General features: G+C 39.8%; 1 protein-coding gene and 1 long non-coding RNA gene across 3 annotated transcripts in view; one reads left to right on the forward strand and one right to left on the reverse strand.

Annotated features, from left to right (window-relative positions):
* The first annotated feature begins 408 nt into the window (after positions 1 to 408).
* The window catches only part of LOC124256764 (WD repeat-containing protein 49-like), a 152,569-nt gene continuing 133,743 nt past the window's right edge, over positions 409 to 19,234 (forward strand). Inside the window, exons 1-9 of one of the 2 annotated variants that reach the window (XM_046690727.1) lie at positions 409 to 685; positions 6,070 to 6,148; positions 6,707 to 6,802; positions 7,924 to 8,078; positions 9,305 to 9,374; positions 9,879 to 10,035; positions 12,261 to 12,348; positions 13,217 to 13,350; positions 17,334 to 17,342. In XM_046690727.1, the coding sequence (XP_046546683.1) occupies positions 594 to 685; positions 6,070 to 6,148; positions 6,707 to 6,802; positions 7,924 to 8,078; positions 9,305 to 9,374; positions 9,879 to 10,035; positions 12,261 to 12,348; positions 13,217 to 13,350; positions 17,334 to 17,342 (880 nt within the window). In that variant the 5' untranslated portion in view covers positions 409 to 593. The remainder of the gene's footprint in view (positions 686 to 6,069; positions 6,149 to 6,706; positions 6,803 to 7,923; positions 8,079 to 9,304; positions 9,375 to 9,878; positions 10,036 to 12,260; positions 12,349 to 13,216; positions 13,351 to 17,333; positions 17,343 to 19,234) is intronic. The other variant, XM_046690726.1, reaches the window with a different exon arrangement.
* LOC124256766 lies at positions 9,050 to 10,593 on the reverse strand. The gene is made up of 2 exons (XR_006893087.1): positions 10,469 to 10,593; positions 9,050 to 9,151 (listed from the first exon to the last, which is right to left on the reverse strand). It is a non-coding gene; the product is annotated as an uncharacterized LOC124256766 (long non-coding RNA).

The raw sequence follows: 19,234 nt of genomic DNA on the forward strand, positions 1-19,234 counted from the left end.
ATTTATTACCAGGGTTGTTCATTTGCAGTCAATAAACTGGTATATGTTGGGCGTATTCAGCTCTTGGAAAATTCTCAGAAGATAATCAATATTTTCTTTGAAATCCTAAATGTCTGCATACGGCCTAATACAAGCAAAGAAAACACACACAAACGCGACTTCGAGCACCTGTCCGTGCAAAGCACAACAAGTTATAATTATTCACATGTAATTACCTCAGCAGTCCATCTTTTGCGATATTATATGATGACAAGTACATAATCATATACTAGCATATTCTATTAACAAAACAAATTTGTATATATAAATAACGCTAGGCGTTGAGAACAAATATGTAATAATGTGAAACATATTCAACAATAGTTGTTCTACAGATAGTATTCCATGCACCTGGCAACACGAAAGCTTTACAAATGGCGACAGCCGCTATTCCATCATGCGAAGAACGACAGCACTCACGATGTAAACAAACCAACGTGTGACATGCCTTGTGCGATTGATACCAAGTAGATATCATCTCAAGGATATAGATGCCATAGAAAACGAGTAGTCAGCGATCAGGGCGGGAGTATATCCAGCCGTACCTTGGTAAAATGAGCGAGACAGCGAGAATGTCGACGAACTCGAGTCCGACTCGGTCAACTAAAGACATGGACTCCAGCAAAAGCCCTGAGAGACAGGAGAGGTACGTGGAGGTCTAATAATCTAAATATACCCGATACGACGCCGCATAAATATTTGTCCCTGTCATTGCTTCTTTCAAATTTATACATTAACAATATTCATTCCAGTTGCACATTAAACAGATTCCATCACACTGCATTAACACGTACAGTCCGTATTTTTTCTGTAACCTGCATCACAAGCCCACCCTGAATATTTATTCCGACGTGAAATAAAGAAAACTTTTCCTATCTCAGTTGTGCCCAGGCTGTGATATGTTTACCTCATATGATAGAATTGTACTGTTACTATATTCAAAACCCAAAAACTTCAGAAAAACACAAATTAAAACTTTCAATTTTTTTTTACTTCTTTCTAACTAAGTGGACATTAACCATTTTCATTCCAGTTGTAGGCCTACACGAAACAGTTTCCATCACTGTGCTAAGATGTCTGTATTTTTTTTATTTAAACATTCATTATAGATCCACAAGACTATAGTGGGTCAGTTTGATTTTTCCTTCTAAGTTTATCAAAACTTGAAGCAAACTCTGAAGCACACATGCATTGTCTAGATCATAAATCTGTTGAAAGACTATTACCAAGTGATCAAAATGTCGAAATTTCATAAAATAAGCATCACATTTGGTGAGAAATATATTTGTTATTTTTGTTTATTTCAAAGCTCGGCTGTATGATTGTTGAACGATTCTACGGATGCTGTTGTGAAGTTTGACTAATTTGAAAAAAAATCATAAACCCACAGGCATTAGGTTGCATTGCACAGATGCCGTACGGTAAATACAAGTTTTTTTATAACTAAGGATCGTACAATCGTGGGATATTGGCACGGCTATCGTATGGCTACCACACGATCATTGTGCAGTCTCCGTAAGATCTCTGTACGATTTCTGTGCAGCATCAATGGCACGATGCCTGTAGACAATGTGAAGTCAAACATCGTAGTCACCCACAATGCCTAAAAAATCATAGATTACTCTTTAGTACTGCGCCCATGGCAAAATCGTCCCAGGATTTATTGGTTAAGGTTGGAGAAGAGAAACACTTTAACAAAATAACAGTATTTTATACATGGACAAGGCTGTTGTTTCGTTGTATTCTATTTGCATAAAGCAGGTTCCATCAACATTTTGAACATGGTGCTAATGAGCAGAACAGGAACAAGCATTATTTGACACAGACATGTCACTATTCCACGCTGATACTATTTTATAGGAGTGTCTATTGAGGGGGAAACAACTATTGCAATAGCAATAGTCTGATGTGACCAACTATTGCAATAGCAATAGTCTGATGTGACCAACTATTGCAATACTATTTCTATGTGTAATTGTTTATTCAATCAAGCTTGCGGCTATCATGTCGACTTTCTCTCAGAATGACATATCTGTTGGTGCCGGGAAAACACGATGGTATCTGAAAGCTTATTTTATTCATTCCGCTTAAAAAAAATAGGGTCGGCACCAGAATTCAAGGGTCGGTCCGGTAATCAGAACCACAACATTTTTATTTTTAGGCATAAGGATCACAAAAATTCACAACTTGACTTAAACGTAGATTTATAAATTGTATCCATATAAACCTGGCTAAATAATAATGTGGTAGCCCCTCTTTAGGCCTACCACCACTTTAAACTAACCTTATGCACCTGAAACATGAGTAACCATAAAAATGGTTCTCATGGCACCAGTCAATCATTTTGCAAATCATGGAACGAGTCATTGACAAGTACACAACACCTGTCAGTAGCAGGTGTGGGATCCACAAGATGAAATGACATACTGAAACCTAGGAGTGCGGTGCGGCGTTAAACTAACCTAAGTCATTCACTCTATGTTTTCATATTTTAAGTATATAAATTTAAAGGTCACATAAACCCTAGGGGGTAAAAATACATAAATCACTAACTGGCATCGTTATAAATGAAACCCCGTCATTAAAACTACTCATTTCGACCTTTAATTGACTTAAATCGACCTTTTTGACAACAGTGCACAATTCTCACCCGCGAACGAAATTTCAACCAATCAGAGCGGCGCGACTCTATGACGTCATATGAGGAATAGTTTGGAGGGCCGGTGCAGAATTCATCTACATTTTAGGGGTTAAATTATCTTGTTTACAAGCTTGTATAAACCTGAAATCGTGACAATTGTTGTGGAAAATGAAAGCTATATGTTCTCACAATCTACTGTCATTTAATTTTGTCTCCTGCTTTGCCTAGTTTCTGAGTTACAACTTGTTTTCATAGACGATTCTGTCAAAATCGATTGGTGTCAGTAGGGCCCTATTTGTATAATGACTGATCCAAATTGATCCCATTTCTGTGTTTTTTTACCTCGATATTTAATCATGTCATGTAAAAATCTGTTTGTATTCTCAAAACAGTGTCGGCCCATAAGTTTTCGCATGCAATACAGCAATTAATACTCCCTTGTTGTAACCCGTGTTAGGTGGTATAAACCTACACATGTTATTTGTCATCATTCACTTGATGGTCAGTTAATGAATTTATAACAGGTATAATATGTGGTAACACACTTAAATTACCCGACAAAGGTTCCTATTTGGCATTTCTTGTGTCTGGAGTAAATATTCAACATTATAAACATCAATCAAAGGATTAACCGATAACACGCTGATTGATTAATTACTTTTATCTTACACAGCGGAATTGTCAAAAGGTAGTGTTTATGTATGTAGATTTACTAATCTATACTGAATACACTCTGTCGTGTCGGTGTCTGCGTAAAAACAACGTCCTTCTTTCAAAGGATTAACCGGCAATACATTGATTGATTGCCCATTATTGGCTAACTAATTACTGTTTTTATAGAAAGGCGGACATTATGCAATTAGTTGCCAGGTGTGCTATCTTGGGTGACCAATGAGACTATACACCAATACCTGAAAAGATTTATCACTTTTTCGTATCTTAAACTGTTAAAAGACACATCATTTGGAACAGTTTTGTGGATATTGATGGATACATTCCTCGAACAAGGTAATGGCCTGATATTGTTCCTATAACTTTAATCTGTTTTAAATTTAATATTTTCATTTTGTTTTTATTCATTTGTCGTAGCATTCAACAGAATCATTGTTTTCGCCGTGAAGTGTAATGAGACAGACAACATGCACTAGGTGTGTGTCTGCGAATTATGATTCACATTGGCAAACTATAAAATGTCTAGATATTACAGTTCTGTTATAAATTCACTATAAGTATCAGCAGATCGTCTGCTTTTTATTTAGTTTCAATATGCATACAAGTATGATAATAAACTAATTAGGATTATAAGACCAAACATAAAGACGCACATTGACTAGTATCTACATACTGGTGAGTGGACATTAACCATGGGAATGTAGCAAGAAATTTATCGCGCAGCAGTATTGTGACTTCGACCCCACCTCGCCTTCCGTGGAAGAAATCGTTATGTTATAAGTTGTGTCATGCAAAATCCGTTTGGTTATGATTCCAATACATATTTAACTACTGAGTAGAAAGTAGTCTTGATTTTCTAACTTGATGAAAACAAACTATAATCTCATTAATTCTAACAGATTTTTATTCTTAAAAATGGCGGCCTCTATCGGGAACATCCGCCAGTCTGAGGATAAATGGTATTTAGGTTTGTTTTCACCGAAGTTACAAAATCTAAACTACTTTTACTGGTAGTAAAATATGTATTTTATTGATGGCCAATAGGATTTTGCATGACAAAGCCAGATAACATAACAATTTCTCTCGTGGCAGCCAGGTGGGTGTCAATATAATACTACTTACAATATTATTGTTACTTTGACCACAACCTCACTTCCGAGGAAGAAATCGTTATGTTACAAGTTGTGTCATAGAAAATCTTTATGGTCATCAATCATATGCATATTTTACTACAACTAGTAAGTAGTTTTGATTCTTTAACTTTCGCGGAAGGCGATCTGAACACAAGTAAGATATCGTTTCAGGCTTCCACAAACGCCGCTTCTCACTCACAAACATAACCCATTTAGCACGAACTGCGGGTCCTGTGGAAATCTGTGCATGGGGACACCATCGCCCGACCCTAGGAGCAATTGATCGACAAAGCAACGATTCGGCATGTCGCCGTTGATGTCGAAATCATCAAAATGATGAGCGTGCTACACATTTTCTATACAGCTAACTGAAAATCGCTCCTCATATGACGCCACTGCAGTGCTCTGGCGACAGAGTTACGTGTAACCAGTCTGGCGGTTTCGTTGGCGGGCGAGAGGGAAGCAGGCGACTTTTTTGCAACTTTTAATCGCTCGGTATTAATTAACCACAAGTTTTTAAAGAATAAATTTGGTGTTCCGCATAAGACTAACCACAAATCTTTCATATGTAATGGTTAAAAGAGTAACAAAAAACAAAGTTTAGTGGTTCTTTAAACAGTAAATGTAGATTTTTTATAGGAAGGGTTGTCAAGACTTGACAATAAATGGTAAAACCTTCATGAAAATAGGTTTAAAGTGTACCTTATTAGATTAGGAGTTCATTTCCATTAAGTGTGTCATCTCAGGACAGGGTGCCATTTAGCCATTAACAGGTTGCACCTTTGCAAGTTAATTTTAGATGGTGCAAGTAACATTTACCACCAGGTTGCACCCATTGCAAGTAACTTGATAGCTTCAATACATTGTAAGTCATCATAGCAACAGCGTTAATAATGAAACTTGCTAAAAGCGGCGTAAAACTAAACTCAGTCAGTCAGTGATAATGAAACTAAGATGTTCATTATTTCAGTAAATCTTTTTAAAGCTGAATTATGGATTTTCTCTGATTGAAAGTTTCATTATGAAGAAAGGAATTGAAATAATCTGTTGCACAGTGCATTAGTAACTCTTTAGCTCTTTTAGATTGGGTAAGATATCTATTTTCTTAGATTTTTGGGGGTGCAACCAATATTTTGAAAGAACAACCAAAATTATCCATCAGGTTGCACCTGATGCAATCTCTTCTAAGCAAACTAAATCGCACCCTGCAGGAGTACAGTCTTGTGATATGATGCAAAAGATGTTATTTGTTGTTGCCTTGCCTGTTACTAAGGAGATATAAGGGGTGATTGGGTAGCCTAGTGGTTAAAATGTACATATGGTTTTATGCTGCTTTTAGCAATATTCTATGAATATAAGAGCAGGGGACACCAGAAATGGGCTTCACACATATATGGAATCAAACTCAGGTCTTCGGTGTGATGAGGGAACGCTTCAAAGCCCCTATTATACAAGGCTGTCATGGCTCTGCGACTATGTTAAGTTTGTCATCTTAACGCTGTTATCACTTTCTGGAAGTGACTCTGGTGATTGCTGTGTAATTGTCCGGTTCTTGTAATCATTGATGTGTTGCCATGGTTACAGGAGGGCCATTCCCCAGGATCAGAAGCTGGAGAACAGACTGAACATGAAGGACTTGGAGAGCCTGCAGGGAAACTTCATGGTAGGCCTCCTCATCTCTGTATACAACAGATGGTTTATTGGCACTCAGCAGTTTATGCTTTAGGATATCGATTTGTTTGCTTGTTTGTTCAATGCCGCCGAGCTCTACAATTTTCAAGCTACATGATGTTTTTTTTTAGCTGTTTGATTAAAACCAGGCTCAGCAAACCCTTGTAACACCTCCAGGAGGTGGGCTTGAGATAACACAAGGCGCAACGTCAAAGGATGTTAGCTTTATTTCTTGAGTATACTTGTAAGATAGGGGGAACACTTAGTACACAAGTTGCAGAGTCCGACAGAGACTACCAGTGGAAGGCAACGAGGTGAAGTTGACACTTGGGCAGTAGATGGCTGGATTGGCTGGTCAGTTCGTCCCTTTAAGTCCCTGGTTTGCCTCTTCTGCTGGTCTGTCCACGCCCTTCCCGCTGTCTGCCGGCTCTGCTGGTATGGTGACTGACATGTGACATGTAATAGTGACTGACATGTGACATGTGACTGTGAATGACATGATGGTGAATGACATGCGGCGGTGAATGACATGTTTTGTGTTTGTCTACAGATGGAGGGCGAGGGTTATGACAACCGTCTCAGTCTTAACAAGGCACAGTTCTGTGAAGCTCTGTCTCTCCTGCTCAGGAAGGGATCGAGAGAAGAGGTAAGTGTCTCTCCTGCTCGGGAAGGGATCGAGAGAAGAGGTTAGTGTTTCTCCTGCTCAGGAAGGGATCGAGAGAAGTGGTAAATTTCTCCTGCTTAGAAAACCATCATGACAGTAAGGTGATCTTATCTCCCATACATACAATCATCGTATCTCTAAGACTGCTTTAGCAACAGAGTCCCAATCAAAGATATACATGAACTTTTTAAAAACTGAGACTTGGCATTATCTAAATTTGTATATGCATCCGGATTATCCTTCTTAGAAATTACTGACTGACTGAGTTTGGTTTTACGGCGCTTTTAGCAATATTCCAGCAACATCACGGCAGGGGACAACAGAAATGGGCTTCACACATTTTACCCATGTGGGGATTCGAACCCAGGTCTTCGTCGTGACGAGCCAACGCTTTAACCACTAGGCTACCCCACCGCCCCTTAGAAATTAGGGGTCTTCATATGACACATCTGATTTCCCGATCAGTCCCGTTGTAGGGGTCTTCATATGACACATCTGATTTCCCGATCAGTCCCGTTGTAGGGGTCTTCATATGACACATCTGATTTCCCGATCAGTCCCGTTGTAGGGGTCTTCATATGACACATCTGATTTCCCGATCAGTCCCGTTGTAGGGGTCTTCATATGACACATCTGATTTCCCGATCAGTCCCGTTGTAGGGGTCTTCATATGACACATCTGATTTCCCGATCAGTCCCGTTGTAGGGGTCTTCATATGACACATCTGATTTCCCGATCAGTCCCGTTGTAGGGGTCTTCATATGACACATCTGATTTCCCGATCAGTCCCGTTGTAGGGGTCTTCATATGACACATCTGATTTCCCGATCAGTCCCGTTGTAGGGGTCTTCATATGACACATCTGATTTCCCGATCAGTCCCGTTGTAGGGGTCTTCATATGACACATCTGATTTCCCGATCAGTCCCGTTGTAGGGGTCTTCATATGACACATCTGATTTCCCGATCAGTCCCGTTGTAGGGGTCTTCATATGACACATCTGATTTCCCGATCAGTCCCGTTACAGGATGTAAGCTGAGATGATGAGAAGTTGGGATTTCATTGCTACTTCAGTCAAGTGGAGAGTGTTTGTGTGTTTCAGTATGCAGAGCTGTTTGACAAGATAGATGTGACGCGTGAGGGGACGGTCGACTGGGACAAGTTCGCGTCGCACATGCTGCTGGAGTTCTACGAGAGAGACGACCGTGTTAAGTCCACGCAGGTGCCCCAGTGGCGGGATCTCAAGTCTCTGCCGAGGTACGCACAAACTCAAGTAACACAGATCGGTGTAGTGTTGGGAATTGGTTCAAATCTCATAATTGATGATTGGTTCATTACTACCGATCAATCATCGAAAATAATTGGTTAGCATCATTTATGAAGTTTGTTAATGAACACAAAAATAAGGTAAAAAACAAGTAGTTCTTTTGGGTTTTTTTGTGCAAAATTGCACATCTTTGAAGGATGACTAGTATGTTAGGAACATACATTTCTTGGAATCTTTAAGATACCGTAAGTTCAATCGTGACTTGAAACGAGCTTGTAGTGCTTATGAAATGTAACAGACAAAACCAACCATGTGAAAAATATTGTTGATGAAAACAAGTCTTCCAGAATTGTTTGTGTTCGATTATGAGAAAACATGATCGATGTGCTTGGTCGTTTAGTCACTACGACCAATCTTTGATTATTTCAATTCATCGGACCACCACTAGATCTGTGTCCCTGTTAATTAGGAGATAACATACTGTGTTGGGAAATCGGAGGTATATAACGAAATTATTATAGCTCTAAATTTGATTTAAAACCAAACTCGTTGATGTGTGAACGCATTCGGTTTTAAATCAAATTTAGAGCTATTATAATTTCGTTATACACCTCTGGTAGAATGTCAGTTATGGGGTGGGCGTGGAGGTGCTGGCTGTCGGCTGAGCCACCACAAATCGTCAGGGTTACACTCAGCCACATGTCTGAAAATAGTGACCATTTTCTAGAAGGACTAGTTTATTGTCCCCTGCCGCAACGTGGAACAGGGTCTATGTATTCAGCGGCGTCTGTACGTACATCCCGATTCTTGTTAATGTGATATCTCATGAACTGTTGTACCAAATGTCTTCAAATTTGGTGACAGTCTACATTGGGGGATTACCCAGACACCAGTCAACTTGGGTGACCTTGACCTTATTTTCAAGGTCACCACAACACTTTGACCACTTTTCAAACACTTGTTAACGTGATATCTCATGAACTGTTGTGCCAATGTCTTCAAATTTGGTGACAGCCTACATTTTGGGATAACACAGACACCAAGTGATTTGGGTGACCTTGACCTTAGCGTTCGCTTGTCACTTACTACTCCAGAGTTTGAATCCCATATATATCTAGTGTTCTCCCTGTTGTAAATCTGATGGAATATTGCTAAAAGTGGTGCCTGCCACTTTATTAATGTATTAATAATGTATTCACCTGTATGTTTATACCAGCCCCCACAAGGACGTCATACAGCGAGTTGCCTACTTCAAGAACACCCACAGATACATCGCCATTAGCAAGGTAAGCATCAAGTTCTCTTGTACACTGAGACAATCTGTAGTCTACCTGACATCCGTGAAGATCCGGGTTAGAATTGATCTTCAGTAACCCATGCTTGTCATAAGAGGCGGCTAACTCTGGATCGGGTGGTCAGACTCGTCATTGTATCTCAACTGCATAGATCCATGCTCATGCTGTTGATCACTGGATTGTCTGGTCCAGTCTCGATTATTAACACATAGGCAGATCCCGGAATAATCAAAAGGGGGAAGAGTTCAGGGGGTATGAACTGTGTAATTGATCTAGACAGTCTTAGCAATAAGGTTCAATAATTCTGTGGTTACTTGGATTTGAATTGGTATTTTAAATGCTTATTGTCCTTGATTACTTCCCTTTACTACCCACAATTCCTTGTTTCCAGCAAGGGTCAATATCTATTTTGGGCATCGACCTACAGGTGCATATTACATGATAGTGGTCAACCTTAATTACCTCTCTTTGCTACCCATAATTCCTTGTTTCCAGGAAGGGACAATCTCCATGTGGGGAATGGACCTTCGCAGTCAACGCACCATCAAGACTGGCACTGACTCGTGTAAGGCGAGGGACTTATGGGTCACTCACTTTGTGCCTCTCCAGAACATCAACAAGATAGCTCTCGCCTTCACCAGCAAGGAAATAGGTGAGATATGAGTGAGTGTGTAAGTGAGTAAGTGCATGGGTGGGTGAGTGAGTGAGTATAGATTTACGACACTTTTAGCAATATTTTAAGCGATATCATTGCGGGGGACATGGGCATCACATATCGTGCCCATCTGGGAAATCGAACCCAGATCTAAAGCATGATGAGCGAATGCTTTAACCACTCTGCTACCCCCACAACCCCAAGGTAAGACAAAAACAGAAGCATTCCATGTACCAATAGAGGCCACTATGAATAATTGTCCTATGCCGCAACGTGGAACAGGGTCTTTGTGTTCAGCGGCGTCCATACGTACGTCTTGATTCTTGTTAACACGATATCTCATGAACTGATGTACCCAATGTCTTCAGATTTGGTGACAGCTTACATTTGGGGATTACGCAGACAACAATTTTATTTGGGTGACCTTGACCTTATTTTGAAGGTCAGCACGACACTTTGGCCACTTTTCAAACTCTTGTTAACGTGATATCTCGTGGACTTTTGTACCCAGAATCTTCAAATTTGGTGACAGTCTACATTGGGGGATTATGCAGACACCAGTTTATTTGGGTGACCTTGACCTTATTTTCAATGTCACCATGACACTTAGAACTCTTTTCAAACTCTTGGTGACGCGACATCTAATGGACTGTTCTACCCAATGTCTTCAAATTTGGTGACAGCCTACTTTGGGGGGATTATGCAGACACCAGTTTATTTGGGTGACCTTGACCTCATCTTCAAGGTCACCACGACTCTTTGCACACTTTTAACACTTGTTAACGCGTTATCTCGTGGACTGTTGTACCCAATGTCTTCAAATTTGGTGACAGCCTACATTGGGGGAATTATGCAGACACCTTTATTTGGGTGACCTTGACCTTATTTTCAATGTCATCATGACACTTTGACTGCTTTTCAGACTTATTTAAACGCGATATTTCATAAAACATTGCATCCAATGTTTTCAATTATGTTGACAGCCTACATTGGGTGATTATGCAGACACCAGTCATTTCAGGCATCTTGTATGTGACCAAAAAATAAAAAGTAGTAAATATAGACATTCCATTCTTTAGCGGCGGGGGACATTGCCATATCAGTGGCAAACACTTGGGGTTTTTGTTTTTCATGACTACTATTGGTCAGAGTACCATCTACCATAACCATCTGTCATACAATCCCAGGAACCAATATACCCCATGCAGTCCTAGAGTGAGTGAGTTTAGTTTTACACCACATTCAGCAATGATTCAGCTATATGGCAGCGGTCTGTAAATATTCGAGTCTGGACCAGACAATCCAGTGATCAACAGTATTTATGGGTTATAATGACATCACAGTGCAGATAATAATCCAGTGATCAACATCATGAGCATCGTCCTACCACCCAGGAAAGCCTAGAATATGTGGCAAGTCTAAATTACCACAATTGTTGAACATGAAGAAAGTAACTGTGCTCCTTTTTTTGTTTTTCATGTATATAATTTAGTAACTGTGTTTCTCTAAAATATGTTAATTTCGGTGACTAGCCCTTAGTTTATCCCATAAGGTATGAGTGTTGAATCTTGTTTCAAATGCTGTGAGTTTTATGCTCTTAGTTTTATCTTTCCAGTGTTGGTTTTACCTTTCCGGTGTTGGTTTTACCTTCACAGTGTCGGTGCTCTATGACCTGAGCAGTTTGTGTTTGTTGTTTCAGCTATCTATGACCTGAACAGTTTGTGTTTGTTGGTTCAGCCATCTATGACCTGACAGTTTGTGTTGTTGTTTCAGCCATCTATGACCTGAGCAGTTTGTGTTTGTTGTTACAGCCATCTATGAGCTGAGCAGTTTGTGTTGTTGTTTCAGCCATCTGTGACCTGAGCAGTTTGTGTTTGTTGTTTCAGCCATCTATGACCTGAGCAGTTTGTGTTTGTTGTTTCAGCCATCTATGACCTGAGCAGTTTGTGTTTGTTGTTTCAGCCATCGATGACCTGAGCAGTTTGTGTTTGTTGTTTCAGCCATCTATGACCTGAGCAGTTTGTGTTTGTTGTTTCAGCTATCTATGACCTGACAGTTTGTGTTTGTTGTTTCAGCCATCTATGACCTGACAGTTTGTGTTTGTTGTTTCAACCATCTATGACCTGAGCAGTTTGTGTTGTTGTTTCAGCCATCTATGACCTGAGCAGTTTGTGTTGTTGTTTCAGCCATCTATGAGCTGACAGTTTGTGTTGTTGTTTCAGCCATCTATGACCTGAGCAGTAAGATCGAGTTCAACTGTCAGTACAAAGTACAGGACCTGCCCTTCACACCGCTGTGTCTGGACTACTGGTAACTACACTCAGGCACTCACACACAGGCACTCACACTGAGACACACACAGGCACTCACACACAGAGACACACAGAGGCACTCAATCACAGACACACGGGCACTCAATCACAGACACACCGGCACTCACACACAGCACTTACACACGGGCACTCACACACGGGCACTCACACAGGCACTCAATCACAGACACACATGGGCACTCACACACGGGCACTCACACACAGACACACACAGGCACTCAATCACAGACACACGGGCACTCACACAGACACACACACACACTCTCAGACACAGACACACCCTAAGGCACTCAGATGCAGACACTCGGGCACATAGACGCTCTGACACACTCAGGCACTCAGATACACAGACAGTCACATGCAGACACTCAGATGCAGATGCTCAAACACACAGACGCACACTCAGACAGAGGCACTAATGCACTCAGACACAGCCTTTCAGATACACAGACGTTCAGAGGCAGACACACACTTATATGCACTCAGACATGGGCACAAATGCACTCAGACACAGGCTCTAATGCACTCAGACACACCGGTGCTCATGCACTCAGGCACACAGACACAGATGGTCAGACACACAGGCACTCGGACACAGACACTCAGGCACATAGACACATTGGCACTCAGGCACACCACTGTTTCTGGACAACTGGTATCCCAGACAATCAGACACTGAAACAGACACACAGACCCTTCCAAATACACTCATACAGGCACTCACCTGTTTTCGCAGGGAAATATTTATCCCTTGTGATGTAAACATGAACAAATGACTGAGACTTGAGGCTTAATTCTTTGATGAGTTGAAGACAGAGATCTGTATGATGATTCTGACTTGACAGGTCCAACCCCAACAATGTGAACGAGTCAATCCTGGCCTGGGGTGACGTGGGCGGCTTCATCAACATCCTCTTCTTCAGCTCGGCCAACATCGCTCTGTTTGAACGACCACCAGCCCCAGCTGGAGAGAAGCAAGGTAGAGTTATCTCCCTTAGAACATGAACCCACACCTCTCACTGCAGCACTGTCAATTGTTTATTTTTAGACAGTTAATGTGAATTCTTTTTAGTGACTGTTTAGATTTGAATTCATTTTTCAAATTTTCAGGACATATTCATTCAGGATTCCAATAAGTTTGATTTCATGATATTTTAACATTTCTTTGATAAATTGATAAACAAAGATGTTCTGTTTAACTGGCATTTTAGAAGTTGATAAATAATAACAAGGTAGGACGCTTTACGGATAACAACTTCTTTATTGTTTTATCATGCAGTATTTCGGTTTAGATTCTTATACCGTTATTAGAGCAAGCGTGCTTGACAATACTATACAAATCTATACCAAGAAGTCACATCATACTAAACGATGGAAGTTGTTATCCGTAAAGTAGCGTACCCTGCTTATCAGACATGTGATTCAGACTAGGTTTAGATAAGATGAGCTTATTAAGAAGGCCTTTCCTATTCTCGCGGTACTTACTGATATTGGCTGAAAAATAACACAAACAATTCTTATGAGATGAATGCTTGTTGTTTTTAAATGAAAGACCTTCTCCTCAAACATCTGCATCTATCAGTTGCTAGATCCATCAGGTGTATTACCACTCATGAGCCCGGTCATAAACAGTGCCATCCGCCTTCCACCAAATGAGGCTTCTCCCATTCTCGCGGCATTACGAAGAAGTCACGTTATGGAATGTTATGGAAGAGCAATCCTACCGGAAATGGCAAGGAAAAGTTATGATACGTCCAAATTTGTATAAGCTCACCAATATTCCTGCGTTGCAAGATTTTGATCTCCCGCAGACTTGGACCACTTCCTAGATACCGGTCGGCAAGGTAAACAACTGCTAGGTCTCGCGCATCAGCGATATTTACCGTGAGAATAGGAAACCCACGAGAGTAGGAGACGGAACTATAACTACAGTTTTCTCTAACCAGTGTGTTGCAAAGTAGGTTATGTGTGTGGCCCAGTTTTATAGCACAGTATATTTCTATCTTACTTGTTTGGAATTTCATTTAAACAGATACTCTGATGCGAAACACCTGTGTGAAGATCTTTTGAGTTCTGAATAGATTTATGTGTCACTTACGGATTAAGTAGAATATTGCTAACATGGTCTATTAGTACCAAGGATTTTATGCTTTTGACTGACTGACTGACTGAGTTTTGGTTTTACGCCGCTTTTAGCAATATTCCAGCAACATCACGGCGGGGGAACACCAGAAATGGGCTTCACACATTGTACCCATGTGGGGATTCGAACCCGGGTCCTCGGCGTGACGAGCCAACGCTTTAACCACTAGGCTACCCCACCGACCCTTTTTTATGCTTTTGGAATTGATTGGTGGGCAGTGTTTACTTGTGTTTGGAATTGTTGAAATCTCACAGTTGATTGGACTTCATTACCAACGCGCAGTCATAGAAAATAATTGGTTAGCATAATTTTTCAGATTTTCCTATTCAGGTTATTATTGCAGATAAGTATAACGTGGTTCTCTGTTTTTGGTTGTATTTAGAAACTGGGCAAATTGCATTTGCAAATTTCATATCCAGTCTAAAATGATGCAAGTTGCTACTTTAAAGTAAAGACTAATACACCATGAACATAAACTCCCTGGAGTCTTCAAGAAATATTCAGTCATGCCATTTCAGTAAGTGAAGTGAGTTTTCTGAGAATTAAACATGTTAACCACCCTGACAACTTCTAAGATATGTTCTATTGTCAAGTGTTTCAAACACTAAAACTGTAGTTCCAAAATCGTTTGTGTTTGATGATTGATTGCTTAGTTGTTTGGTCACTGCGACCAATCTTCAATTACCGGTATTTCAAGTAATCGGAACAACACTAGTGTCTACTCTCTTTATGACAAGATGGGATGCGTCACAGAGACATTGTAAATACTCGTATGAGGACTTGTGGTTCAGATAAAATTGTCTTGAATAAGTTGATGACATGTTTTACAATTGTTCGTCTGAGGATCAAGTAAAGAATTGGTGTTCTCAACCATCCGAAAACCCGAAACATGAGTGAGTGAGTGAGTTTTTAGTGTTATGTCGCTTTTAGCAATATTCAAGCAATATCACGATGGGGGACACCAGATATGGGCTTCACACACTGTACCCATGTGGGGAATCGAACCCGGGTCTTTGGCATGACGAGTGACGCTTTAACCACTAGGCTACCCACCAGCCATGTAACATAAACATAGGTTGAGCATGGTGGTGTAGTGGTTAGCATGCTGACCTCCAATGCCAAAGACCCGGGGTTCGAATCCCAGTGCAGACACCAAAATGTGTGACCTGGGTCTGATACTGTGTTATGTCCCTGGGCAAGGCACTTCGTCCACATGGCACTCAGTCCACCCAGCTGTTCAAAATGGGTACCTGAGAAGCAGATGTACAGACCTATACGGTCACGCTAAGCGCTTAGTAGCGGCTTTGAAAGTACAATTCCGTCAGGGTAATAATGCAACGCCAGAGAGCAGCATCGTGTTGGATTCTAGGCGCAAAAATTAGCACAATAATAATAATTTATTCAAGTCATTATATCAATTCCACCATGACAATATTAAATACTGGATTGTGATTGGTTAATTTATAGTCATTCAGAGGTATATAATCACAATTTACGGGTCTCTAATTTTTCACATTCAATTATAAATGGTTACATGCATACATTATACGCAAGAAGTTGTCATCCCTGGAGTCATATGGGCAGTTGGAGGGTATCAGAGCTTTCTGACATTGTGCGTAGTTAGCAATTTGGGCAAGCTGGGCCATTTAATGTTAGGTCCAATAAGGGATAATTATATCCAAAAAGAGAGGACAACCTGATAGGGGGGCTGAGGGTTGCATATTTCATTTTGGTGTAAATTTTGAATTTGATGTTCACAAATAAATCTTCATGTTAAATATTCCCATTCAAATCCAGACTCACAGACTTGGTCGACACATGTCATTGTATCCCAATTGCGTAGATCGATGCTCATGATGTCAATCACTGGATCGCCCAGTCCAGGCTCAAATATTTACAGACTGACGTCATCTAGCTGGAAAATTGCAGAGTGCAGCGTTAAACAAAAAACATATCATGATGTCAATCACTGGATTGTCTGGTCCAGACTTGATTATTTACAGACTGCCGCCATATAGCTGGAATATTGTGCAGTCATAGGCACCCGACTCTGATATATTTATAAGTATGACCTATATGTATAAGATATAAGAAGGTGTGTCAGTAAATGGAAACAAAATGGCGGCCCGGCTCGGCTCAGCTCTGTTTCGGTCTGACAAACGCTTCCATAGCTTTGACCGTTGAATAAACTGCACAATTTCTACTCAGTTGACCTCTGTAAAGTACCTTGCGTATCACAAACCTGGTGATTTTATTCCCATTTAAAGCTTTCAATAATTTTGCCGTCCATACTCGGACGATGTCAGGACATATGCCCGGAAGTAAACAAATCTCAGGCTACAGACCCACACCAAATGGTAGAGCGAGTCTCTGATTTGGATAATATAGTTGCACGTTAAAAGAGGTGGGAAAAAAAGAAGACGCTATCCAATCAGACACTCACTCTACTATTCGGTGCGGGTATGTAGCTCGAGATTTGTTTACTTCCAGGCATATGTCCTGACTTCGTTCTGATTTACTGACTCACCTTTCTTATATCTTATACATATAGGTCATACATATATATCAGAGTCGGGCGCCTATGTGTGCAGGGTGCCCTTAAACAATAACCTCATTATGAATGTGTTTAGTTAAGCAAGATGTGTTCCTAGTGGAGGATTTGGTTGAAGCATGTCATGATATTGTACAGCTGGAAAAGTGCTTAGAGTGGCAAACAAACCAACCTAATATTAATGCGTTTCTCTAAGTGAGATCCATTCCTAGTGGAAGAGGTGTGAGATTCATTAACCTTTGACCATATTGACTGCTTGCATTTACAGCATGGATGGGTGAGTGTTGGTAACTAGATGCTCGACCATACGCTGTCAGGTGCCGCAACGCTTACAGGACATATAGGTCCATCTTCCTCCATCTTCCTCCATCATCCTCCATCTTCCAGTGTGTCTTCACTCTGTTGTAGTCAATACCCTAAACCCATTACACCAGGTGTTTTGTTCAATAGAAAATTGAAAAGCAGTGTTTTATCTCCCTCAAAAAATAAAAAAGGAAACTAAATTTTCAAAAATTGTTTATTGTTACTGTTAAAGATTGTTGAAAATGTATCTTAAAAAGTTCGAAATATAACTTTGACAAAATTAGACATATTGTTAATTCAAGGGAGGTAATTCTGAAATTGTTTCTCACTTTCTCTCATGTCCGATTTTTTCCTTGTTCGCTGTCAACATGACTTCTTGATGAATAGTGAAACACATTTCAATTGAAAATTAACATTTTTTTACTTCTCTAATGTTTTTTGGGACAAATATCTGTTACTAAAACAGACAAAAAGCTCCTGTGAGATGCTTTCACTCACAAGAGTAGACTGAATGATAGAGACTTAGCGAGTCATAACCCAGAGAATGTGCCCAGGGTGTTTATGTTAACTGAATGAAGACACTATTCCCTGGATTACAGAGGATGATGTCACCTTGCTCCAAAACTCAGTTCAGTTGTACTGGAGTGAAATTCTAATAACAGAATTTAATACTGTTGAAATTCAACATTGAGGATGAAAATGGGTCAAATAACATTTGATTTAATTAATTCCGAAAAAGTAATTGCGAGTTTAGAGAAATGAAATATTTCAACCTTTACTGAAAATAATTTATAACAAATTCTCACTGTTTTTGCCAAATGTCATGTGTTAAGCACTATTTGTGTTATTGATTTCTGTCAACAAAACACGCTCGGCCAGGCATTCATCATGTTTTAAATACATTTCCTCCGACATTTCAAACATGCTCCTGTCAGCGTTGTTGCAGTGACAATATTTTCACAGGTGCATTCTGCGATACATATTATAATTTTTTTCTTTTTTTGTCGTCATTTATTTTTATTTTTTAAATTGCATTTGCTTTCTTGGATCACCTTTTGACGATGACTTGGATTAAACTTTGTCCCAATATTCTGCTGTGTTATAAGGTTATCTGCCTTATGGTGACAATAGTTTGATAGTTTCCTTTGATACTCTCATGTCAAGAGATCATGTAACAATCTATGTCTTTCTCTACGTTTTCTCATGGGTCATAGATTTAATTTTTAAATAAAATAAATTTACATGCAATTAATCAATGAAAAGAATTTGAAGTTGATTCGAAAAATGATTCATTTTGGTGTAAAATAATCATGCTAGCCCTAAAAATATTTATTGGAAAATATTGTACACAGCTTATCCTGAAAACAAACATAATGATGTAAAATCTAATGATGCATAAATGGTTGTATTTTTGTGTAAATAATAATGTTCGCCAAAACAGGATTTATTTGATAATATTGCACACATTTTTGTGAAAACAAACAAAACAGCGTAAAATGTGTTTAATCTCTCGCCGCTGATTGTTACAATAATTGCTATTTAAGCAAACGCTTTCAAATTTTGTCGCAATATATTGCATTGGTATAGAATACTGCTTCTAAATTTTCAGCGCCTTGAGCATGCACTAGTTGCCTGGATATGTGCGCTATTTAAATATCCTATAATAATATATTATCTACTTTTTGCAGAGCTATGTAGAGTTGCTGCCCCTGGCTGTATTAGGATCTGCTGATTACACACACATACTCTGGTTATGTAGCCATTTGCCTGGCAGCATACATGTTAATGGGTTAGCTGTATACCCAATGTACCTTGTCTTATTCATTTAGAAAAACTGAAGGATGTACTGTTACCATTAGATCCCAG

Source organism: Haliotis rubra, unplaced genomic scaffold (assembly GCF_003918875.1).
Source record: "Haliotis rubra isolate DU_JTF1 unplaced genomic scaffold, ASM391887v1 Scf639, whole genome shotgun sequence".
NCBI lineage: Eukaryota > Metazoa > Mollusca > Gastropoda > Lepetellida > Haliotidae > Haliotis > Haliotis rubra.